The 21,546-nt window shown below is 40.1% G+C and overlaps 2 protein-coding genes across 5 annotated transcripts in view; one reads left to right on the forward strand and one right to left on the reverse strand.

Moving 5' to 3' along the window:
* Positions 1-7,230, reverse strand: part of PRIMPOL (primase and DNA directed polymerase) — a 20,226-nt gene extending 12,996 nt beyond the window's left edge. Inside the window, exons 1-6 of one of the 3 annotated variants that reach the window (XM_087737812.1) lie at positions 7,100-7,230; positions 6,327-6,561; positions 5,125-5,216; positions 3,395-3,579; positions 2,124-2,215; positions 1,005-1,146 (exon numbers count right to left, since the gene is read on the reverse strand). In XM_087737812.1, the coding sequence (XP_087593938.1) occupies positions 1,005-1,146; positions 2,124-2,215; positions 3,395-3,574 (414 nt within the window). In that variant the 5' untranslated portion in view covers positions 3,575-3,579; positions 5,125-5,216; positions 6,327-6,561; positions 7,100-7,230. Of the gene's footprint in view, positions 1-1,004; positions 1,147-2,123; positions 2,216-3,394; positions 3,580-5,124; positions 5,246-6,326; positions 6,562-7,099 lie in introns of all 3 variants that reach the window. The other 2 variants (XM_087737810.1, XM_087737811.1) reach the window with 2 other exon arrangements.
* Positions 7,194-21,231, forward strand: CASP3 (caspase 3). Of its 2 annotated transcripts, none has more exons than XM_087737820.1 (8): positions 7,194-7,315; positions 11,490-11,642; positions 12,931-13,023; positions 15,329-15,453; positions 15,965-16,093; positions 18,060-18,235; positions 18,754-18,871; positions 19,776-21,231. In XM_087737820.1, the coding sequence occupies exons 3-8, from the start codon at positions 12,950-12,952 to the stop codon at positions 20,000-20,002; spliced, it is 849 nt and encodes a 282-aa protein (XP_087593946.1). In that variant the 5' UTR covers positions 7,194-7,315; positions 11,490-11,642; positions 12,931-12,949; the 3' UTR covers positions 20,003-21,231. The 2 variants fall into 2 exon arrangements, with proteins under 2 accessions (XP_087593946.1, XP_087593945.1); XM_087737819.1 differs by having other exon boundaries at positions 7,212-7,347.
* The last annotated feature ends 315 nt before the right edge of the window (positions 21,232-21,546 follow it).

A 21,546-nucleotide genomic window follows, 5' to 3' on the forward strand; every position in this document is an offset into this window, starting at 1 on the left:
CTGGCTCTAAAACAGATCTAAAAACCTTCTATAAGCTAAGCTTGTGATTACGCATGTTTAAGACTGGGGCTCAGAACCTAAGGGTCTGGAAGCTTAGGATTTTAGCATCTCAGATCCCCCACCCAGCAAATCCAAAGTTTTCTTCTTAACCTGAGGAATCTCTAGATTTCAGAATTTATCCACAATGGAGTAAACCCCTCCCGATTCTGTACCAATGAAGGGTTCTTTACAAAGGAACAACCTCAATCATCTTCTTTCTTTCCTTTCTAGCTAGGAACACGTAAGCATCAGAAGTCTCACAAATAAAGCGCCACTCACAAAGAGGTCTTTATTGGAACAGAAGATATTCTTCTAAAAACCTTCTTTATTTTCCACCTCTGTCATATTGAATTTGCAGTGGAGCACATTTTCCAGCCAAATTTGCAACAGAACGGAAATTTGCACTATTTAATAAAATTGATAATTAACAAAGATATTTAACTTTAGGTACCGAATAGATGAGTGCAGTCACCTGATGTCCTCCACATTATCATTTAACTCAACTATAATGAACTGCCATCTGAAGATACCTAAAATCAGGAGGGGTTTATCGGAGCCTTGATATACAACTGCACCAGCTGGCAAAGGAAATGAACTGAGGAATATCTGAATGGAACTTCTATTGATGCTACACTAAAGCATACCTAAACACTCCTTCAGTTTTACAGCTTTGAAGTGGCAGAGCACACAGAGCAATCGGCAAAAGCAAACTTATATCAGTAAACCTACAGTGAATACAAGCATTTCAGCAACCACCATTCTCTATTTTTTCCTTTCACTTAAAGGAGAGAACCTTTGCTTTAATTATAACAGTACTTTTTACTTCATTAAAAATAACCACTAGGTCTACAATTCTTTTTCTTTTTACTACAGAATAATCAAGATAAAGTGGTAAATACTTTGGTTTCATATTAAATCAACAACAAATTCATATTAATCTACAACATGGCTTTGCTTCAGTTTACCTCAATTAACTTTGCAACCATACTCTTGCCATCTGCACCAGGATTTGCTGGTTTGTAGAACTCCAAATCAAAATAAAGTTTGCAAGCATCTTTTTCAGGAATTACTTCATAGCAATGCATAAGACTTGTTTTATAACCTTTCCTAAGGAAAAACAAAAATCACAACCTCTCATGATAAACATTATACATACTTACCAGTTGCAAACAAGGATCCCACAAGTCCTAAATATTCTTTTATTTTTCAATCACCCATATTAAAAAAGTAGCAGCCCTATAACGCTTTGAAAAATTTGTAACTAACTTCAGCATCAAATATCAACACAGATATTTGTCTGGCCTAGAATTTAAGTTTGTAAAGTATTCTCCTTCCCATCCCCCCCAAGTCTTACAATAAATACTGTCAACAGAAATGCTCTTGAAAATTTAAGGAATGATGGAAACTACAGTAGAAAACTTATTAAGTTACCACTCATATGTCTTAAGCACTAAAAATGAGATTACACAGATTTTTTTCCAACTAAAAGTTAATCTCATTTTCAAATTGAGAAAAAAAAATCAAGTTTACTTTTTATATAAAAACTGACTCTTAGATTTCTTTTACTTCATAACCAAATGTTTTATTGTAGAACAAAAAATTGGGAAAAAAAGTTCAGCGCATGATCAAATTGTCAGTACTTGAAACGACATCACGCAAATACAAAGCCATAAATCGGTAACCAGACGTTTATATTAATGCCCATTTAAGCTGATATATGACTAATCATAGAAATATGTTTGTGTCATGTGTTGGTATGATCCCCTGAGGAAAGCTGACAGCGAAAGCAAATCTACTGCGATTAGATTTAAGTTCCGTAGACGGGGTCCTTAATTCACAGGAAATAATGGCAGTCTGCAACTAAAAAGAAAGTTGAAACCCACTATAGATTAGATTGGTTTGTCCTTATGAAGATTTTCCCCATGGCCAAGATCAAACCGCAGGCCACCCATTACAGTTCTGTGCTAGTCAGAGCAGCAGATGGCTACTGGATAGCTATCCAATAACAGCTATTACTAGATAACAGTATATCCAGTATATTACTATCTTACAGTAACAAATAGGGTACCTTTTCAAATACTCACGTGTAATAAAACCAAAGCTCTTTATATGTTGTCACAAGGTAAAACCTCTGTCCACTTTGTGCGTTCTTTTCCAAGGCAAATACGTGAACATCCTTTTAAAATAAAAACATTTTTTTTTTTTATTATTCAAAGAACCAGTTAAAGTCTTCAGAAGTTTCTATTTGACATTAATTTCCTTGGTCAAAGGTTAGTAAATATTAGAAAACTATAAGCAGATCACTCATGCTTTTTCAACCCAAGTAGCATCTGTTTTTAGTTAAGAACATCATTCTGATTTCAGTTACATGAGTGAAAATTTGAAGCTTTCCTTTGCTGTGCATTAATGTAAATTCTGTTTTCTCTGTAAAGTCGTCTTTTTTCTGATCCGTGGCAAGTGCATCTAACAGGAGGAGGAACAATGTCCCGAAAGGAACAGTTTTATGGATTTGATGGCAGCATATGGCTTTATAGCAAATATTCTTTACACTTGTTCTGGTTTTGGCTGGGATAGAGTTAATTTTCTTCCTAGTAGCTGGAAGCTATCCCAGCCGAAACCAGGACAACACTCTATATTATTTAAATCCAAAACTGGAAATCTGAAAAGAAAACGAACAAAAAAAAAAAACACTGCCAAGCCAGTGAGAGTGCATTTTGGAACAGAGACTGTCAGGATTACTTAAACACCTAAAACGGTGGGAAGAAACTCTGGTACTTTCTTTAAAAGCAGCAATCAATTTGAGAAGTATTAAATGCAGAGAACTGAAAACAGAGAATACATTTTGCATAACATTTATTTGGCTCATCACTTATTATCATCCGAACTTGCTACTCTGATGCCATTGGAGAGCTGTATTGTTTTTATTGTGTCTCTGCCTCCTCTTTATCTCTTCTTCTTCCTCAGTTTTTTCCTCCTCTTTCTTCCTACTCAGCTCTCACTACCTTCCCATTCTCCTGCCACATTGGCAGCTTCCTTATCTTCAGAAGGAACAAATCTATCACTACAATGTTACCAAAAAGCACTTTTACTGTTAGAGGTTAACACCACATATCAATTCGTATGTTAGAATTAGTACTTCTTAGAACTACCTCCAGTGTACCATGATCTCCTACAAAGAAAGAAAACAAAACAAAACAAAACTTGCTGTTTCAGGATTGGAGAGAAGGAAAAAAAAAAGAAAGGAAAAAACCATCTTGCAATCTGATAAAGACTTTACTGTCAACCAAGCTTTTAAGTGAAGTCCAACCTGGAAAGTACCTGAAGAGTAGAGGCATTCACCTAACAAACAATTTACCTCTTTGCAGATTTTTACATAATTGAAAGCTTCAGCCTGCCGACAAAATATTTTCCAAACAGAGGATGGCTGAAAGGGTTTGGACAGTTTTGGTCTATAAACTGGAGGAAGAGGGTTTCTTTCATAGTAAGACGCTCGTTCTTCAACTTTATTCAGTCTTTCTTCCCATTTTCTCTTCATCTGTCCTAAAGCAATTACAGAGTCAAATCAGTATCAATTTCTGTTTCTGACTCAATTTTAATATATCCTGTACTCATCACTGCTTTTGATTCTGGTTTTGTTGAGCATACTTTATTTATTAACTGAGAGTAGCCAATATTCCAAATCAACACCCAACCTTGCTATGATACTCATTTTAACACTAAATCTTTCCACACAGTTTTGGAAATAGAAGATCTTCATATTAATACTATCAAAGATAAACACAACAGAATAGACACAATAAGAGAAGGCCTAGGAAGTTTCATTTTCGTTTACAAAATGGTATTGCATTCCTCTTCAAAAAGTATACAGACTGCGTTAACTAGCCTCACAACATTAGAAAGGAGTGAAAAAAAGCTATTATTTCTGCTTCATGGTTGGAGAGACAAATGAGATCATTAATTTTCATGGGTAGTCCAGCACTTGAGTTCCTGAGAAAAATTAAGATTTCAGTGACTCTAGCTCCAAGGTCTATATCTCAAAGTAAAAGAACTGAAATGCAAAATGAGGGCTCCATTCTCCACTGCCAACCTTCGCTATTGATCAGTAATACTTTTGCCTGCTTTAAAATCTCATGTGCTTTCTTACAAACTTAAGATAGCAATCTTGTCTCTTTTCAAGAAATAGCACATGATGCAGTAATTAATGCCTGCTATCTTGCAACCTTTAACTTCTAGTCACATAAAGTAATCCAAATGCTACAAAATAATGCGGTAAAGCATAAACGCATATTAACGTATGTGTAATTATTTGTAAGTTTAATTAACCTTTTTTTCCTGGGAAAATTCATTGCCCCTCTGAACACCTGCAAATCGGTAAAGAGCACCGCTAACAAACTGTGAAACAGAAGAGGGGCAAGAAATAAAAAAAGACAAAGGCGCATCTTTTTGTTCTGCCCAGCATAACCACTTACCAACCCCTGGTTCTCATAACAACCTCCCAGTTGCAATGAAAGTGAGTTTAAGTATTTAAATACCCTTGTGGGCCCCAAAGCCCAAATTTTAGATCCTCTGAATCCCCCTCAAAGCTTTCCACAGTAAAGGTTCCTGGACACCTACATTTCTGCCCATGGTACGTCTAAGCCTGCCTTATTTTGGTAGCTTAATGCCTATGTCAAGTCTAAATAATGGAATGTTTTTTTTCTTACAGGGGTCAGACATTTTCTCTATAGACCTTGTCAGTCTCCTGACCTGTAAACTTCCTCCACTCCCTTCCTTTTCCTGCAATTAGTTTCTTCTTTGGGAAGAAAGAAAATGAAATTATAGACAGGAATTGGCGTTTCTCAGAAGTGCTAGCAGAACCCTCAGTTTCATTTTGATGCTGTTGGCTCTGTTGTAAATGAATTGGGTGCAAAAGGCATTCCCTCCATCAGCTCTTTCCCACAAGGCGACCATTAAAAAGAAGGGAAGCGAAGGAAAATTCCCATAATTCTCTACTCATTTTAATCTTCCTAGTTAGATCCGGACATATTTTTGCAGAAACACAACTGTGAGGAGATCTGAACCTGGGAGAAGGCTGATGACCCTTACCTTAAACAGATCTGTCACTGCTCTTGCAGTCCAAACACTCTTGGATTCTCAGCAGCCCAGCGTGCCAGGTCTTTTCAAGGTAACTTCAGTTCCTGTATCAATTATACCTATCGCAATGCATCTATTTAGAGCACAAACAATTCACACTTACAGACTAGGTGTAACTACCGACTAGCTTTCTGAGTTTACTGGGAAATTCCTACTTCATTGTCCTCTCTTCTGTCCCACCAGAAGTAAGGGGAGCAATTATTTTTATTTTACTTGCCAGAAAGAAATTTTGTCACCAACATGTTTGGACATCAGTGTTTTTGACTCAGCAGGATGATCGCTTGAAGACCCTGGGAAAATGTGTCTCCTGGCAGATGACTTAAAAGAACTTGCTACTTCATTACCCCCCCCTTTGATGGAAGACTATTTCTTTTTTCGTGATGAGGACAGTAGACATCTTGTATTTTTATACCTTAGATGGTTGTTGGTTGTTGGGTTTTTTTTTAAACAAATGGACTCGCCATTTTAGAAATGGCAATTTTCTCCCTCATGCTACAGGGGAAAGACAGACACAAACACATGATTTCATCGTATGTGACCCTACATGTTAGTAAAAAAAAACCCAAACAAACAAAAAAAACAAACCAAAACTCAAAAATCTGTAACGATTATGACAAAACACACTATCCACACCTGCTGCAAAATGAAGCTTAGACATGCAAATCAACCGCTACTCAAAATAACATGATTGCGTTGGTTTCCTGGCCGGTGTGTATCATGCAACATAGTTCTATGGCAGAATCCATGCTCCTCAACGCTAATAAATCCATGAGATTTTCTCCCAGCTACTGATTCAGCCTTAGAAGAACATATTAAATAACTTTCTCCCTAGTGCTAAATTTCTTAACATTAGTGAAAATTAGCTTATTTATCCTTATGTTGAGCTGAACTGTGGCAGACTGACAACCACCACTCATCTTCCCTCGTCAATAACAAGGAGCATCAAATTTCCATCTTGTGCTCCTAATAGAAGCAGCTTCTACAATTAAGATTCGAGGAATTTTGTGCAAAACGCAGGATATTAGACCTGGTGGTAAGACCTCAAAAAGTAGGCTAGTGCCTCTTGTGAGAAGCTGCAAAACTGAGCTTCCAATGTTAAACTTGCTCTGACTCCTGCTACCAAACGTCAGTGTACAAATATGAAGCTAACTGACCTGAAAGTTGATGATGAAGCTGAAACTAGCCCTCGGCTTCAGAGAGCTGTTGCGTAAGGCCGAAGAGCAGGGCACCGGGACGCCAGTAGGACGGTATGTTCAGGCAGCATTTGTCAATCGGCCGTACCATTGCCAAGCTTTCATCATGCAGCGGTGGGCGATAAACCCCGTCGAAAGTGGAAGGTCCTGCTCTCACACAGTCCAGGACACCTGCGCTCATCTAGCTCACTGAAATCTGAAAGATAGCCTCTGATTTGGTAATCGCCCCCACAAATTACTTAAGATGGTGATTATCTTTATAAACCACCATTCTGTCAGAAAGGTAAATTTTTTCAGCACGCAGAGGAACTAAAACAAGACAAAAAACCAGCAGGGTCTGGGTCACGCGAAGTCCGACTTCACAGCATTAAGCGCAGCGTAACGCGTCACTCTCGCACAGCTGTAAGAGGCTCAGCACTCAAGCCCACGTAAGGCTCGCGTGGGCACCCCTACGCGCGGGGGCGACGCTTAAGAACAAGCTCTCGCGCTTCCCGCCGTGTGACAGCGCACCCGCGGGGCCCGGCCCGCGCTAGGAAGACGGGGACCGGCAGGCCGCGGGGAGTGGAGGGCAGCGCAGGCGGCCGCCCCGCGCTTCTCCTCAGCCGTGGCGCTCGGCCCGGCCTCACGCCGCCTTCCCCCCCTCAGGGCCGGGAGCACGGCGGGGAACGGCCTCAAGGACGGGGCGCGGAGGCGAGAGCAAGGCAGTCCCGTCCCCGCCGCCGCCACCGACTCACCGCCGCAGCCCGCGCGCTGCCGCCGTTGGCGTTTGAACGACGTGCCGTTGGGGCGGGCGGGCCCCCCCGCCCTTCGCGGGGAGGAGCCAGAGGGGCCGGGCGGCCGTCGCGTACACCGGAGGCCGGCCCTCCCTCCGCGCCGCGCCGAGCCGAGCTGAGTCCGGGGGAAGGCGGGTCGGAGCGCAGCGCCGGTGGAGCAGGCAGGCGGCACGGCCGGTGGGTGGCGGCGGTGTGGGCCGAACAAAGCGGTGAGGATGGGGTAGGGCTGCCTGGCGCCCGCCCAAGGGCCAAGCTGTGGCTCTCCGGCTCCGCGGGGCCTCGGTCCGGCGGGGGGCGGCCGCCCGCGCCTCTCCCGCAGGGAGGCGGCTGAGGGGAGCGGGAGCCTCCCCACACCCGCGGTGGGCTTGGCTCAGAGCGCCGCCTTCCCGCTGCCCGGGCTGCCCGCGGGGCTCCCGCCACGGCGGGGCTGGCGGCGGGGCGGTTGGCTACTGGGGGCCGGTGTCCCCGGCCGCGGCGGCAGGAGACCGGCCGCGGCGCCGCCCCGGCGCTGGCCGCTTCCCTCTCCCCGGAGGGAGAGCGCGGGGGGCTTGGCTAGTAAGTTATCTTCGTTATCCAGAAGCTTAGGGCAGGCTGCTTGCTACCTTGAGCCTGTTTTTGTGGAGAAGCTGACTAAACAAAAGAACAAGGGGGGAAAAAAAAAGTGCTTTCATTTTAAACTGCTTTCCGGCGTCCCTCTGATAGACTGTTAACTAACTGGAAACATAGGGCCTGAAACTGCCTTTGGATCTACCAAAATAAAGCTTTTGATACGGCGGGTTGAACCTCATCTGGAAGATGGCTCTGCAGCCACCCGGTTGCTACCGAAGAGCGAGCGTGCGGTGGCGGAGAGGCACCATCCCGAGAGGGGGGCGACGGGGGCCATGGTGGGCGCGCTTGCCTCCCTTGTCCTCGTCTGCCAGCGCAGAGAAAGCGTACTCGAGGCCCTCACAGGCGCTGGGACCATCTTTCTACAGCGTGTACGAGGCCCTGTCCAAGGTGTCCTCAGTCTGCTCCCTGCTAGGTTGAAGGATAGTGCTGGTAATCTAGTCTTTTGCCCTCCAACTGGTAATTCTTTAATTATCTGCTTCTTGTCAGTTGGTACGTTTGAAAATAACACACCTTTCCTGTAATAGCCTTGTTAGGGTCCTTAATATTTGTTGCAGTGGTGGTGTGGTTAATAGGTGTAGGCGAAGGAATAAGGAAGGGTCCCATCTACTCTCAGAATAAATTCAGGTCTTGCTGATGTTGCAGATTAATGCTGACTAACTAAAAGTCTGTTTGCTTTTGGAAGATCAGAGTGCTGGCCCAGTGTCAGTGCTTTCCAACAACCGCATCCAGACCAGAAGTAATGTGAAGGGCTGTCACAGTATTGGCATGCTTCCTTCAGTGGTAGCAGTATTTAACGGTGGGATAATGCCACGTAGAAAACGTAATGGTATATTTCAAATGTTTTTAGTTTTTTCATGCAGTCAGCTTCTATATTTTCCTTCTGTTATTAATTAGATAATTATCAGTTATTATTATACATTGTAGAATGGAAAATTCTTAATTGGCGTGTCTGCATTAGTATCAGAATGTGCCATGTATATATTTAGGTACATAAAATACCTTCTTTGAATGCTTGACATTTTCTCTTGCAGTCATGTGAGGAAAACTGCCCTTTTCTAATCTTTAAGGACGTGTTTTATGATGCTGGTTCCTGTTTTGGATATGTATTTTAATACTGCTACAATCATTGCTTTGTAGCAGCTGACATATAGTGAACATGTGTTGCCTCCTGTGGTTTGCATATTTCAAGATATAGCTGGTAACTAGAGACAATTCAGTTATTTGCTTCCTTCCCTGTCTGAGAAGCTTTGGTGCTATTTTTGTCACTATATCATTAATTTGTCTTGTGTGGTTCACAATTCACATAAGTATTGCTTTAAAAAGAAACTTGATGATTCTTATGACAGTGGTGATATATGATGATGTGAATGTGTTTTCATTAGGTCTGGGTAGAATAAGTAAATCCAGGCTGGAACGGAGTAAAAACATTGTTTTATTTATCATTTTTCTATCAAAAGAAAAGCATTGGAACAATTGCATTTATATGAGGCAAAATATATTTTTGCTTTTATTGCTATATAGGGAGACTTTGATCTTTTTTGGTAGTTTACTGAGCATAGTTTTGGACCTTTTTGAACCACTTTATTTTTCACTTAGTACCTGTAAAGATCATTGTAGCATCATCTTTATATCCACTATCTCTGTCTCATGGGGGTTTTTTAAAACTTTTTTTTTTTTCAAATAAAATATTGTAAAATAACCATCCTAAAACCTACAGAACACATTCTGCTAGATGAGAAAAACGCTGTTGCTCATTTCAGCTACTCGTTTTTTAAGTTTCCTTACAGTTGAAAGCCGTTCTTACCTAAGCTTTCAGAGAAAAGAATATCAAGGAGCAGAATAACAATTTTTAATTAAATTCTTAATACCTTGTCTGTTCCCCCTCCCCCTCCCCCCATCCCTAACAACATGAGATCATCCTCTATAGGGAAATGTATGTTCTGCTTGACAGAACATGACATCATTGCATTACCTAAACCAAGATGAGGCAATTCTTAGTAGTCTGTTAGAATCAGCACCGTCCTCCAGAGAGCATTGCTGTTACCCTGACTAGTGCTTTAGAGCAGAAAACAGACTGCTGATTAAAATCTGCCTCTGAGAGCCTAGCAACAAAACAGATCTCTCTTTGTGGATGTCTTTTGTTCTTTAAAGAAGTGCAGGTGACTTGGTGCGTTAAGGTGCTCAGAAATTGACGGATATTAGAGGTGAGTTACAGATTCTGTTCTGAAGATAAGGCGTGGTTTTTTTAAATACCTAACGTATTATATCCAGTTTTTCTTCACTATCTTTCTAGGTTCTGTAAAGACTCTTAGACAAGCTCCAGTCACGATGCAGTAGAATGCAGTAAACAATCCTCATTAAACACTTTATTAAATAATTGAAGCTGTGAGCTAGGCTTGCAAAGGCTTTAGTGAGAAATATTTTTATGATATGATACTACAAAATGTGGTTTAAATTTTTCAGAAATGAAGTATTGTAGTTCATTTTAATTGTAGGTTTTGCTAGCCACTTCAAATTTCATTGTTTCTTTGGCATTGGATCAAGGACAGCATTTTTAAAGTTTTAAGGTTGCAGAAGGGTCAAGGAGATAAGTCTTAATTTAAGGTCACTTAAATGTTGAAGATCTTTCTTACTGTTTGCAGCATGCTTTAACATTTGTGTTATAGAAGCATTTGGGGTCCCAGTCTGTTGGGTCTCCAGTTTGCCTACGTAAGTCTGCTGCTGTTCACCAGTGTTGCTCCCACCAGCTGACTAACACCAGTCCCTAATGGGATGCAACAGTTTGGTTGGAGCACACCTGATGTGAACCCAAGGCAGCCTAATGATCCGCTTACCCTCCCTAACGATTCCAAGGTCTCATCTGTTTGCCAGAGAGCTGGTAGCAGAAGTTGAATTCTGTGCTGACATGGCTACGCTGCTCTCAGTACACTTGCTGGCTAGTTTCGATAATGGAGTTGGTACGTGATACTGTGCTTTTATATATGGTGTGGTTCTTCATTAGTGTTGGCAGACAAAGAACAAACAAGGAAGAAAGTTAACCTTTTCCCTGTCTCTCCTATTAATCCCAGCCACAGGGAAGGGTTTGGGTTGTGCTTCTGCACATAGTGCTTCTCCAGAAGAAGGAACAGCATGAGTTGCATCAGAATTGTGCACCAGTCTGGTTGGATGTTTTCCTACAAAATAAAGTTTTGCTCAAAAGTGTCAGGCTGAGAGCTCAGGACAGCTGGGAACCAGCCAAGGATGGTTGTGGTAGGGACGGGGTTCAAAGAGGCATAGAAACGCCTGGAAGCTGGGCTCTGCTGCAGTGGGGGAACTTCTAGCGTTCTTGTCAGTGAAAGCCGTTCTTTCCACTTCCTAGGGATCAGAAGCCCTGCTTTTCAGTTATGGCTGGGTGGACACAGCAATTGTCACTCTAGACTAGACTTTGTTGTCAATGCAAATGCTCGTGCACAATGGTAAGGCATAGGGTGGGATCACTGTTGTGGCACAGGTCTTAGGTACTTGAATTACCCTTTGTGTCTTTTTTCCACATAGGGAACCTTTAAGGAATTAGAGTTTGAAGTTAGGGTGAGTGAATCCAGATCGTGGTGCTAGGCAGGCAAGTTCAGCGTCGTAGATGTAGTTCCTGCCCCATGATACTGTCTTTAAAGTAAATTTCTAAAATACAAAGCAATAATGTATTTTAGAAATTTTATTTCTAAAATATCAAGCTTATGTGATACTTTTGTAATTTGGTTTTCAGGAAATTCCCTGTGTGCTGCTAATTTACATGATACAGTTCTCAAGTCTGGAATAATTCTGTGAGCGAGAAGACTTCTTAATTACATCAGTGCTCCAAGATACAAAGAAATAGTATCCAGAGTAACCTTGAAGATTTTTCAAAGTCACTAAAAATGTAAGTAAATGTCTTTTAAGAAACAAGGAAAGAAAGAGGTTTATACATAACCCAGATTAGTGCTTCTGATGTATCAGTAATTGTTGCCACAGAAAATGGATGTTCATGGTGTACTAGCTAGAGTATAGATATGAAGTTGAGAGACTTATAATAATAATATGATGGTGTAAGATGGCAAATGTAGTTTGCCACCAAAGAAAGTAAGCCTTAAATAAGAATCTTCAGCAAATCTTACTACTTGGTCAGGTTATTTATACATCCCTATTTACCATAAACAAATATATCTGCTAAGCAAGTTTCTTTAAAATTCTTGCCTTGTAGTGCCTTGTTTGTTTCTTGAGGTCCAAACATTTGTTTCACTTCTAAGCATTTATTACTTAGTCTTATCTGGCAATTTAACTTTATGATGCTTAATCCTTTTCTGAATCCTGTGTTAAAGGTACCTTGTGGTAATGTGTTCCATGAGTACACAGAGAGTAATTGGGAGGGAGGTTCATTGCTTTTAAATTGATTTCTGGCTTGGTATCATTATCGTTTCTTGTCCTGTGTTCTGACCAAAAGTAAGTAGCAGCCCGCAGCATAGAGTTCATTTCATCAACTATTTGAAGTTAAATTGTTGTGATTTTGTTATTTATATTGCAGTTGCCTTCACATACACCAATTAGGATTGGATGCAGTGATGTTTCATTTGAAACGGAATGCAGAGAAATTATTTATTTCTCAAAATGCTATGACCCAAAATCTAATCTTCTGTGTTAGTGTTTGCGCACGTCTGATAACTTGTATTGCTTGGGTTTGGATCTCAGTTTCTGTCTTACTGAGATGGAAGGAGCCATATATGACACAAGATTCATAATACTAAAATGCTACTAATGCGTGTAGGGACATTACAATATTTTTAAAGATTGTTTTCAATTTGTTTGTCTCTTATCCTGCTTTTTGTAGGCATTTTCAATCATTTGGTCACAGGGATCTATAGGCTATTTTTCCCAGAGTTGTTTTAGAACACAATAATTTAGAAAAATATTTCATGTTCTTCTTTCAAATATAAGATACGTAGGGATTACTCAGAAATGCTAATTTTTGCCTACCAATACTAATACTCCTAGGCTAAAGTTATTCTGTGTGAATATCCCCTTTTAACATTCCTGTTTTCTCTGTAATTCTAAAAAATTGTTCTCTGGTTGTGTAAGGCTTTAAGGAAACCTAACAAAAATGAAGCAATCTGAAGATATTATTTCATATGAAAATTAACTGTCTCATATTTCTATTTTCTTATGTTTTCAAGCTGATAATTGAGAGCCATAATGGCAGACATAGGAGATGGACCACATTTGGGGCAAGATCTGACAGATGCAAAATCTATTCCTGGTTCCAAAGGGTAAGTGAGGTACTTTTGGTTTAAGTCTTCAATTTAAGTCTTGAGGGATCTTGTGCTGTAACAGAACATGAGAGCCATAGAAGAAATAATGCTAAAAGGAAAAGTTTCAATTATGGTAAATTATAATAATCATAAACAACTCTAACAGTTGTTGTACTGACTTTGAAAATATACAGTCTCTGACAAAACAGGCCATATGTATGTACAAGGAACTAAAAAGCAGAACACTTGAGGTGCAGTTAGACTTGGCTTAACAGTATTATCAAGTGGTTAGCTGTTATTGAAAAGAGGTTTCTCTGTCTCACCCTGGGCTAAATGTTCTCCCCTTTCCTTCAACTGCTTCTAGAGCTCACCTGAACCAGTGGCAGCCAGTTCAGCTGCTCGAGCTGACCCGCTGTAGAGTTATATGTGCAGAAGCACAAGCGCGAGTGGAACTTACAGGGGTGGAAGGGAGGAAATGCAGGCCTGTTCTTCCTGGTTGACAGCTAGTTGTTATGCTGGTGTAGCACTATCCTCACATTACGTTCTCTCTGGGAACTTAATTTGTTTCTGAAGTCATTCTTTTTAGTATTTCAATGAAAATTAGGTTTAAGAGCGTTACAGACTTTTTATTTGTAGAATACAATATGATAGCGGGCCCCAATCTTGTAACCTCTTACCCATGTGCTTAAATGAGAAAATCCATACCAACTTCAGCATGTATGGACTGAGTAAAATTGACAGCTGTTGCAGAGTCATGAGTGGTGGTGTAGCTGGTGTGCTCATTAAGGCAGAACTACAGCTGCATATAGAGTCTTGGTCATTTTCTAAGTTTTGAATGTTTACTTGTGAAAATTCAATGGTCATACGACTTTTGGTTAGAATTCAGAATAGATTTACAATCTCGGAGCTGATCTTGCCTCCAGGTACATAGCTTTCAAAAGATGATAGTAAAAAAACCCAACTGATTTCTTGTTATAATAATTGGTTTCCTTAAACTAATTTTTCATATTCTCCTGTGCAGAGGCATTATCATTTTAGACATAGTTCTTCCTTGATTCTTTAAATTTTAAGCTTTTTACAAGTTGCACAGAAGATTACTACAAATACAAATAACTTCACTTTTTTTTTTTAAATTATTTGTCTATATGCACATTTTACTGAACTTGAAACAAAAATTTTATTTGGGAGCATAACTATACAAACCAGTTTTATTTATTTTAACCTCTGGGCAAGTACAGTCTTCACTAGTCTTAGATCAGATCTACCAACTGATTTCACAGACATAACTTAGAATCATAGAATGGTTTGAGTTGGAAGGGACCTTAAAGGTCACCTAGTTCCAAGCCCCCTGCCATGGGCAGGGACACTTTCCACTAGATCAGGTTGCTCAAAGCCCTGTCCAACCTGGCCTTGAACACTTCCAGGGAGGGGGCATCCACACCTTCTCTAGGCAACCTGTTCCAGTGCCTCACCACCCTCACAGTGAAGGAGTTCTTCGTAATATCTAATCTAAATCTACCCGCTTTCAGTTTAAAACAGTTACCCCTTGTCCTATCACTACACTCCCTGATGAAGAGTCCCTTCCCATCTTTCCTGTAGACCTCCTTTAAGTAGTGGAAGGCTGCAATAAGGTCTCCCTGGAGCCTTCTCTTCTCTAGGCTAAACAACCCCAACTCTCTCAGCCTTTCCTCACAGGGGAGGTGTTCCATCCCTCTGATCATCTGTGTGGCCCTTCTCTGGACTCGCTCCAACAGGTCCATGTCCTTCTTGTGTTGGGGGCCCCAGAGCTGAACGCAGTGCTCCAGCTGGGGTCTCATGAGAGCGGAGTAGAGGGGCAGAATCACCTCCCTCGACCTGCTGGCCACGCTTCTTTTGATGCAGCCCAGAATGCAATTGGCTTTCTGGGCTGCTAGCGCACATTGCCAGCTCGTATTCAGTTTTTCATCCACCAATACCTCCAAGTCCTTCTCCGCAGGGCTGCTCTCAATCCACTCATCACCCAGCCTGTATCCATGTTTGGGATCGCCCTGAACCAGGTACAGGACCTTACACTTAGCCTTGCTGAACTTCATGAGGTTTGCACAGGCGCATGTCTCAAGCCTGTCAAGGTCCTTCTAGATGGCATCCCTTCCCTCTAGAGTATCAACCACACCACTCAGCTGGGTGTCATTGGCAAACTTGCTGAGGGAACTTCTAGGGAACAAGTAGCAAACCTTACCAGTTTCATCAATTTTGCTAAAATAACCTTATTTTTATTATTGTTTTGAAACTAGAGAAGAGAGATCAGAAATTAACACCTAAAGTTTGTCTGATTTCTACACAGAAAGAACCTACCTGCTAGCAAGTCTATGGACTCTGGAATTCTGCCAGACCACAGTTACAGAATGGATTATCCAGAGATGGGGGAATGTGTAATAATAAACAATAAGAACTTCCACAGACACACCGGTACCACTTTCACATTTTTAAGTTTTTTCCTTAATTTAGATAAATTAGTGGCATGTGTTATTCTTCAAAATTAAATATGCAGACCAGTTTTGATTGCAATCTAAAATTAAGTGGTTTGAATGGGTGTGATTCATTTCTATGCATTCTTCCAAATATGCCTAGAGGAAACATGTTAGGGTATAGCAGTAATGGGGAGAAAAATTGATAGGCAGTACAAGTCCATCTTACCTTTTAGTCATGATTTCCGTTTTGCAAATGACATAGTTTTTTATGTCTTTATATAGATAGGTAGATATAAAAATAAGGAGTAGGTGAATCTACAATATAGGTACAGAGAGAGGGAGATGGTGTGCATGTATAACAGTGCAATGTTTTTTTTCTGTTAGAGTGGATCTGGAATAATGGAATAATATTCCAGACTGATACAGGTATAAGTGAAAAGAGAATTTGGCTCAATCAGACTGTGCCATCTATATCATATTAAAAAAGAATGCATTTCTTTTATGTATAGGGATGTTACCCCGTTCGGGTACAGATGCAGATGCTGCAAGTGTCAGAGAAATTTTTATGAAGCTGGGATATAAAATAAAGATCAACAATGATCTTTCATGCGGGGACATTTTTAAACTATTGAAAAATGGTAAGTAATAATATGTTCAGTGTGTTTATTAAATCAACCACTGTTTCCAAATACATCTCTAGCCCTCACATCTCTTCTTCCATGGTTCTTTTAGATGATATTTCACACCTCCCGGTGGTTTATTGCTAATGATGACATGTACATGATAGTTTTTACGTTTATTCATCTTTGCTGTCTCTCCATCTTTTGTGCCATGACTGTTGTCTCCGTAACCTTTCTCATCTTCTAAAGAAGACTGGAAAAAAGGCTGAAACTTAAATGCAGACTGATTTATGTTCTCACCCTGGGATCACTGAAGCTCTGTGAGTTGGAAAGAAACCTGCTTAATTGGGTAGAGGGGTTCTGTGCTATATGCTTAGTGGTGTGGCCCAAGAGGTGTTCTGATCCAGGGTTCTGATCGAGGGACCAGAACTGCAAGTGTGTGTTGACTGAATTACTCTTTTAGAGAAACAACACGTGTTTTGTTTGACTTGTGAAACAAAACACCCTTCTGTCAAGTGAGAGCTTTATACTACTGTTTGTGTTAGTCCTGTGTTGTTTGGACTTGGCTACATCTAGACCAGTAAATTAAACGGTGCCTGGAGGTATCTGTAGCCCTGGAACAGAGTCTGTTCTAGTTAACTGTTGGAAGGTTCTCTGGCATGACTGTGGCTCATGCCTACTAGCACTCTCCCAGACTGTTCCAGGTCACAGTTCAACAGTGAAAGCGTTCCAGGGATTATTCCCAACAGCCAGTTAGCTGCAAGAATCCTGGTTTGTTTGGTTCTTTTTTTTTTAATGTAAGTGTTTGCTAACAAAATGTAGGTTCTTGAGTGCCAGTTAATGTTTATGCTAGAGAATGCTCCCAGGCATGGTTAATTTATTAGTATACTTGCAGCCTGTCTGTTGACAGTAGCTAAAAGTGGAAAGGCTTCTGTCTTACCTGTGGTATAAGGCCTCCAAATAGCCAGTGTAAACTACAGACTGCAGCCTAACTAGAGATTCCCAAAAAACAGCCTGTCCTGACTCTTCTAGATGCAGTGCTTGTTGATAGATTGTAGAAATGCTTGAGTGTGCATTGCTTGAGAAAAATCTAAATACTTCAGTTTTTCCAGAACAGAAATTCAGTGTTTTGGCAGGCTCTAAACGGAAGACTTCAGCTTTTGGGACTGTTAAACTTTTCATCTACAAACTCTTGCATCTCCTTGAGTTTCCCACTCAGAATTCCTTTTGGATCCTTTCTTTTAAACCATGTTTGTGTCTTATTATATATTTAAAAGAATCATCTTGGTCCTCAAGTAAAATCCACACAATGTCAGGCAACAAAAGACATCAGAGAACATCTGTTCTACGCTCTTTGCATACCACAAGATAGGAAAAAAATATAAATCTACAAACACTCTATACCAAGCTTAAATATCTTTAAGTACAAAATTCTGGGGCTCAGAAAGTCTTTCTAGACCTTGCTACAGGGCAAGAGTGGGAGAGAGAGGGGTAATGCTAGTACCTAGGTCCCTGCAGCAGCAACAGCTTTTCATGCTACATTCAGTTCCCATGTAATCCAAGTAGGTGAAGCATCTCTGATTGGAAAGAGAGGTAAGACTTCCCCATCCTTTCCCAAAACTCAGAACTTCCCATCAGTCCGATCCAGATAACGAGACTGTTGACCGTGACTGCATGAGTGAGGTGTACCATTCAGACTTTGAGACACTGTGGGAACACCCTCTTTGTCTCCTTGCAGTGTTCCCGGCCTAGTTCTGTGGCCTTGTATTAGAAGGCGTAGGGTTGGCCTCTAATTTGGGCTTTCCTGTGTCCAACCTTCTGAAGTAAAGCAGGCTGGCTCCTTTTGTTCAGAAGTGAAAACTGGTTGGAGGTTTCTAAGCATGGGAATTAGTTCTTAAAGACTTCTGTCACAGAGGAAGCATCAAATGTTCAAAGCTTTTAGGGAATGCAAGAAGTTAAGATAATTCTCTTTTTTTCTTTCAAGTTTCTGAGGAAGATCACAGCAAGCGAAGCAGTTTTGTTTGCGTGTTGCTAAGCCATGGCGATGAAGGATTAATCTATGGTACAGATGGCCCTCTTGAACTGAAAGCACTGACAAGCCTTTTCAGAGGTGACAGGTGCAGAAGTTTAGCAGGAAAACCCAAGCTCTTTTTCATTCAGGTGATGTACAGCTGAACAATGATCGTCAAATCAGCTGGATACTTAAAAAAAAAAAATTGTTTCCCATTAATTATTAGTGCAAAAAAAGTTAATTATTTCTAAAATTGATTTAAATGGAATTACTTTCGGAGTAAGTTTCTCTTCAGGTCTAAAAGTGGCACAGTCTGCCCTATTAGGTAGGCAGTATTTGTAATAGCTGAGATTGCATTACCTTAATTCTATGGATTAAGTAAAATCTTTCTGAATGCTAGCCAATACTTTAGTGAGTTTCTGAATGCACTTTGAATGAATATCTGTCTTAACCAAACTATGTAGATGATTTAAATAAATGCTAGTTACTTTTCTTCCGAGTCTGTCTAATGGAAATGTGACATAAATTCATGTTATTTTTGCAGTTTTTTAAGCAGGATATTATTATCTTTAAAATGGAAAAAAAAAATATCAGTATTCTGATCATGATCACTGCCTTTATTTCTCATTTCTTTTTTATTTTATTTTCAATTCTTTCCACCAAATAGGCTTGTAGAGGGACAGAATTAGATTCCGGTATTGAGGCAGACAGTGGATCAGAAGAAACAATGTGTCAAAAAATACCTGTAGAAGCAGACTTCCTATATGCATATTCTACAGCCCCAGGTGAGAGACTGGCAAAGAAATTTTCGTTCCTGAAATTGTATCTATATATCAGCTTGTATTGATATTGGAAATGACAATTTGCAATTGTATCCAGCCAGTGGGTGACTACTTCATTTGTTCTCTTCCATGGAAATATGAATTTTCTTCCCTCAATCGTTTTTTCTCCCCTGATTTGATTTCTTTTCGAGGTAGTGGCTATTCTCAGTTCCTACAAAAAAACCCAAACCCTGAATATACATCTTTCTGACTAGCAAATCCTCAAATGTTCATCTGCTATAAATTCAGTTAATCTGAGTTGTGCAAATAATTTACAGCAGGCAGTAAAAGGTATTATTAGTTCTGAGAGAACAAAACAACCTGTAGATGCATATACAGAAGCGGGATAAACACCAGCCTATTATTTGCCTATCGACTCTGTTTTCATTGCATCCTTAAGCAAAATTAGTAGTGGCAGAGCCCTTAGTATGCCCTTTATGTTACCAGTTAGCAGAAGTAGGTTCCAGTCTTCAATTCATGCACATAATCCTGAAGACAGTGACACTGAAATCCATTCTGCATCTTGGCTCCATCCGTACTGTCACCTCTCCTTCATATACGTGTACTCTATAAAGAAGTCGCAAGTGATGAATGGCTAAGACTGTTGCAGCAGAAGACAGTTTTCCTGCCTTTTGATTTTCTACCTACTTAAAGTTTTCTTAGGTTAGAAAAGATGAGAGGATTCAAAAAAATCTTTTGAGTTGGAATTTGGGGAGATTATCAAATCTAACTTTTGTCGGTTAGTGGTTTTGAGTTTTTATTTTAAAACATTGATTGCTGTTGGAAACAATGTATTGTCCCCTGATTACTATCCTGTCCCATATCAGATGCTGCTACATCTGATCAATTTGACACCTCTCTTCCACAGGCTATTACTCCTGGAGGAATTCAGCCGAAGGCTCCTGGTTTATTCAGTCACTGTGTAAAATGCTGAAGGAACATGCAAGGAAACTTGAACTTATGCAGATTTTAACTCGTGTAAATCGCAGAGTGGCAGAGTATGAGTCCTGCTCAACTCGGCAGGATTTTAATGCAAAGAAACAGATTCCGTGCATTGTCTCTATGCTCACCAAAGAATTTTACTTCCCTTGCTAAAAGAATTTCACCTTGTAATTTTTCAGTTCATGTTTTTATCTGTAATTTATGTGCAACGTTAGTATGGAATACCACTTCCAAATCTGAATTACTGTTCACTACTGTGTGTGGCATAACGAACTGTCTCAAAGTTAGATATGTCCATTATTAGAAGTAAAACATAGTATGGCTATGTTAGAAATGCAAACTTGAGTAGCTGAAGCACAGGCAAATGTGAAAGTAGTGCTCTGAGTGTCTCAAAATTAGGAAGAGGAGGCTGAAGAAAGATCAGATCACTTACGAGATCTATGTGGTGCTACATTTCGCTTGCTGAAGGGGCAGAGAAAAGAAACAGTTCTTGTAAATAGTTTGGTTTCATATCTTTGCCGATAGGAAGAAGATTCAGAATGTCGTATGTTTACTAATGGTGGTAATATGATAGTAGTGTCGTCGTACATTTCTTCTTAACTTGAGTTCTTAAAGTTTAGGTTATAAACTAACCTAAACTGTTTTTATAACTTAGGGCATAAACTGTGGAAAACAGCCATTTCATTTTTTACATACAATTAGGAAGCGTATTTAGAATACAGTCAATTTTTTCCTGATCATTTTATAACTTTTTATATGGAGCATTAGGTAAAGCAATTATATCAACACGGTAGCTGTTTCAAAATAAATTTTGTATTCTGACCTTGAAGCTGAGTGACTAAGGGACCAGGCTTCCAAAATTTTTTCTGCAGCTCCCTAAGGGGGGAGCTGTTGAGGCATATTTTGGGCTGTAACAATCAGTCCAAAAGGAAGGCTATGTTCTGAATAGCCTGCTTTCCTCTTTCTGGCCATTAATTAGAGTGGGTTTCCTTTGCGCTATGTGCGTACCACATTTAATCAGTGTGGAAACGTAGATTTGTGGTACTGGAGAAGTTTCACTTCTTAACTCTAATATCAGTTTGAGTTAATTAGAAGACTTTAGCTAAAATATGTTAGCAAATAGTAAACTTGTACCTCTTGACTCTAAATTCTGTAGAACAGGCTTTTACAAAATTGTAAAACATTTTTGTTGATGTATCAGCTTGTGGCAGTCTTTTTAAGATCCAAGGAAGACGGAATGGTAAATGACTATAGGGTGCTTGCAAAACAAGACTTAAAACTCTTTACATTTTGTAGCATAAAAAATGTTAGCAAATTGGTCTTCACTTCCAGAAGTTTGGGGTTTTTTTTAAGTTGAATTAAATACTGTTGCCTAAATTGTATCATGCTTTTCTATGTGTATTATTTGTTTAGGATCTGATAGCTTTTGCAAATTAATTTTAACTTTAATTATGTCCCTTTTCCTCAAAATACTACTCTCCCTTTTCTTCCCCATCTGCCTAGCCACGTGAAGTTGAAAAGAAGCTGCTTTAAAGCATTGTATACCATATAGCCAGGTAATAAGAGTAGTGACTGAGACATGCGAAATGCATGTTCGAAAGTTATGCAGAGGAGGCAATTTTAAACATTGTAGATGAGTTCTCTGATGACTGCCTGCCGAATAGGAGGAATCTTGTCTCTCTCTTGTGGAAATGTTT

The sequence above is a fragment of the Nipponia nippon genome, unplaced genomic scaffold, assembly GCF_047370975.1.
Source record: "Nipponia nippon isolate SJK-2023a ecotype South Korea unplaced genomic scaffold, ASM4737097v1 scaffold_6, whole genome shotgun sequence".
NCBI lineage: Eukaryota > Metazoa > Chordata > Aves > Pelecaniformes > Threskiornithidae > Nipponia > Nipponia nippon.